Source organism: Equus asinus, chromosome 22 (genome assembly GCF_041296235.1).
Source record: "Equus asinus isolate D_3611 breed Donkey chromosome 22, EquAss-T2T_v2, whole genome shotgun sequence".
NCBI lineage: Eukaryota > Metazoa > Chordata > Mammalia > Perissodactyla > Equidae > Equus > Equus asinus.
Window position 1 is genome coordinate 56,076,313 of NC_091811.1, and position 3,441 is coordinate 56,079,753.

At 35.6% G+C, this 3,441-nt stretch overlaps 1 protein-coding gene across 1 annotated transcript; it reads left to right on the plus strand.

Moving 5' to 3' along the window:
- The first annotated feature begins 2,237 nt into the window (after positions 1–2,237).
- LOC106826791 (olfactory receptor 9S13-like) lies at positions 2,238–3,173 on the plus strand. The gene has a single exon (XM_014834294.3). The coding sequence runs from the start codon at positions 2,238–2,240 to the stop codon at positions 3,171–3,173; it is 936 nt and encodes a 311-aa protein (XP_014689780.3).
- The last annotated feature ends 268 nt before the right edge of the window (positions 3,174–3,441 follow it).

Genomic DNA, 3,441 nt, shown 5'->3' on the forward strand with positions numbered 1-3,441 from the left:
CCACTGCGTGGTTTCCCTCCCCATGAGAAAATTTCTCTCAAGATCCATCTCAGATCTACTTGTTGGTTTAATCAATGAAAAGTACAGTAAACTGAGAGAGAGAGAGGGAGAGACGGTATAATTTTTGCTAATACTTGTTCAACTTAGCAATTTGAGTGGTGACGTGAACAGTGAGGAAATGCAATCCATGTTGCCGAAAAACTTCCTAACACCGGTTTGCTTCTTTTCATAATTGTGTTTCTTTGTCAATGTACTTGATTTCAAATATAGTGAGGGTTTACTAAGATAAGAAGTAGTATTCATTCTTGAGACTGTCTTATATTTAATTTGTTTATTCTCAACACTCTTCTTTCTTTTATGTTTTTTTTTTTTTTTTAAGATTGGCACCTGAGCTAAGAACCGTTGCCAATCTTCTTTTTCTTCTCTTTTTCTTCTTCTTCTCCCCAAAGCCCTCCAGTACATAGCTGTATATTCTAGTTGTGAGTGGCTCTGGTTGTGCTATGTGGGACACCATCTCAGCATGGCTTGATCAGCGGTGCCATGTCGAAGACCAGGATCGGAAGCAGCGAAACCCCGGGCCACCGAAGAGGAGCTCCAGAACTTAAAACCATTCGGACACAGGGCCAGCCCCTCAACACTCTTCTTTTACGTAGCTTTAATTACATTTCTTTCTTTTCGTTTCAATTTTTCTATTGAAACCGAAAACTTGTTAATGTAAAACATGAATTTAAGGAGACTAGCATTTTTGTGGTTGATAACCAGAGGTTATTTTGACCGTTCGTATACCTTCTAAAATCAGTCAGTCAACATTTAATTTTTTCAAGAAACTAGATATTGTGGCTGGACCAAATAGTTCCTAATATACTTCTATAGTCCCAACCAGCCTTAAAAGAAGTCAAAATTAGTGAAACTATAGCAACAAAAGCAGTAAAAATTTAAAGACATTATAGGAGACATTGAATATTTTATATCATATATAATTTTACTTATTTATTTATTATAATTTATATATAAAGTTATATTCTACAGATTTATAGATTCATATAATTATAAAATTTTAAAATACATTTCCATAGTATGTGAATTTTTGAATTGATCATTTGTCAGTTTTCTTCCATATTTTATGATAGAGTATCAAATAGTAAAGTACTATGCCGCTCGATCTCATGATTCTAAATAAGCCTCTTATATCTATTTTTGTCAGTTTCTCCATTCATAAAATTAGAATAAAAATTAATTCTTTTCTCCTCCTTTCCACTGTATTTTATGTACAAACGTTATATAGTCATAACAGCATGAGCCTAAATAAATATAATGTAAGCTTGTTTAAATATATATTTCTGTTTTTTCATTTGTAGCAGTCTTTAAATTGTCTTTTGTGCCTTCTATGTACAGATCTTTGTATTTCTAATTATATTTGCTGGTTTCTGAAATGACAGAAAAATCTCTGTCCAAGACCTTAGAATTCTACACTCGCATTTCAATCTGCAAAATCCAAAGGGAAGAAAAATGGGAAGGAAGAAGAAAGGAGGGAGGGAAAATGGAAGGAAGGGAGGAAAACAATCAAAGTCTGATTTTACTGTGTTCAGGAAACACAAACAAGTGTCAATTCTCTTTGTAGCAGATGAACTGTGCCACTAAGAGTCTATGTCACCATAGGGACAAAAATAATGAGAGAAATAAGGATATGAGGTTAATACATAAAAGGACGACGTTTTTGTCAGGATCTGAAGTCTTTCTTCTAATATGAGGGAGACAGATACAATTTTTGTATATTATTTTTCTTTGTGGATAAACTAATCAGTAAAAATAAAAAGAGACCATCAATTGAATAAAATCTTAAGTGAATTATAATGTCTATGAGAAATTACTTCCACTAAAGGAGGCAACTTCAATGGCTGTAAATTGATAATAAATCAAGAAATTAAAAAAAAGCACAAGCTGTTGTTTCCAGACATTTTCTTAGACCTCCATTTCCCCGATGCACACTTAGAGAGCAAATCTGCATCATTTGCTTATAAGTACATCTAAAAAGGCTAATCAATCAGATCGAACTTTTCACTAGGAAGACTTTTTAAAAGTGTTTGTATTCATTGGTGTTTCTTAAAATATTGGGAATATAATGAAACAAAAATTTTTCCATGCTGGTTCCTAGTTATTTTTACTAAAACAAGCATTCTGGTCACTCATTTCTGTCATTTTTACCATCTCTCCACAGCTCCACCTATGTCTCAGCTATGAAGAGTCATCTGGGTAAGAATTACTCAGAGGTGACTGAGTTTATTCTGCTGGGGTTCAGGACCCCTCCAAAGATACAGATCCTCTTATTCCTGGTGTTCTTGCTGCTCTACGTGGCCACTGTGGTGGGAAATATCAGCATGATAACTGTCACTAAGATGGACTCCAGACTTCAAATGCCTATGTATTTCTTCCTTAGAAATTTGTCCTATTTAGATCTCTGCTACTCCACAGTCATTGCTCCCAAAACTTTAGCCAACGTCTTGTCTAATGAAAAGAAAATTTCTTACAGTGGCTGTGCTGCTCAATTTTTCTTCTTTGCCCTGTTTGTCACAACTGAAGGCTTTCTTCTGCCTGTCATGGCGTTTGATCGATTCTCCGCCGTTTGCTCCCCGCTGCTTTACCCTGTGCACATGTCCCAGAAAGTCTGTGTTCAGTTGGTAACTGGGTCCTATATCTGTGGGTGCATCAACTCCATGATACAAACAAGTTGCACCTTCAGTTTGCATTTCTGTGGAGAAAACAGATTGGACCACTTTTTCTGTGATATCCCAGCCCTGATCAAGATCTCATGTGCTGACACCTTTGTGAATGAGATCGTAATGTTTATTCTCTCTGCTCTCATCATCATCACCAGCACAAATGTCATTCTTGCTTCTTATGCTTCTATCCTCTCCACTGTCCTGAAGATCCCCTCCACCCATGGCGGGAGTAAGACCTTCTCCACCTGTGACTCCCATATAGCAGTGGTGAGTTTATTCTGCGGGACTGTGTTCTTCATGTATGCCCAGCCTGGGGCCATCTCCTCACCAGAGCAAAGCAAGATTATAGCTGTGCTCTACACACTTGTGATACCAATGCTAAATCCTCTAATATATAGTCTGAGAAACAGAGATGTGAAAGATGCTGTGAAAAGAGTATTACACAGGAGATGATTTTCTCACTGATATGTGGAAAACCATTATACAATGGACACATTTTGTTTTCTAAGGATCCTAGCTATCCTTGTTCTTGTAAAATTATTATATCAAGATTGTGTATGTATATGGCAGCAAATATCTTTCTACATTTTCCTAAATAATATTTCTAACAGTATAGGTATATACATCATTATTTTCTTTGCTTGGAATATATGAAACCGTATATGTTTTGAACTTATGATATGGTAATAATATTTTTCTTTCAATTTTTCCTCATTAAGAT

Bases quoted from the DNA above. Each gene is read 5' to 3' on its own strand.
- LOC106826791 (XM_014834294.3), top strand. From the start codon at position 2,238: ATGAAGAGTCATCTGGGTAAGAATTACTCAGAGGTGACTGAGTTTATT.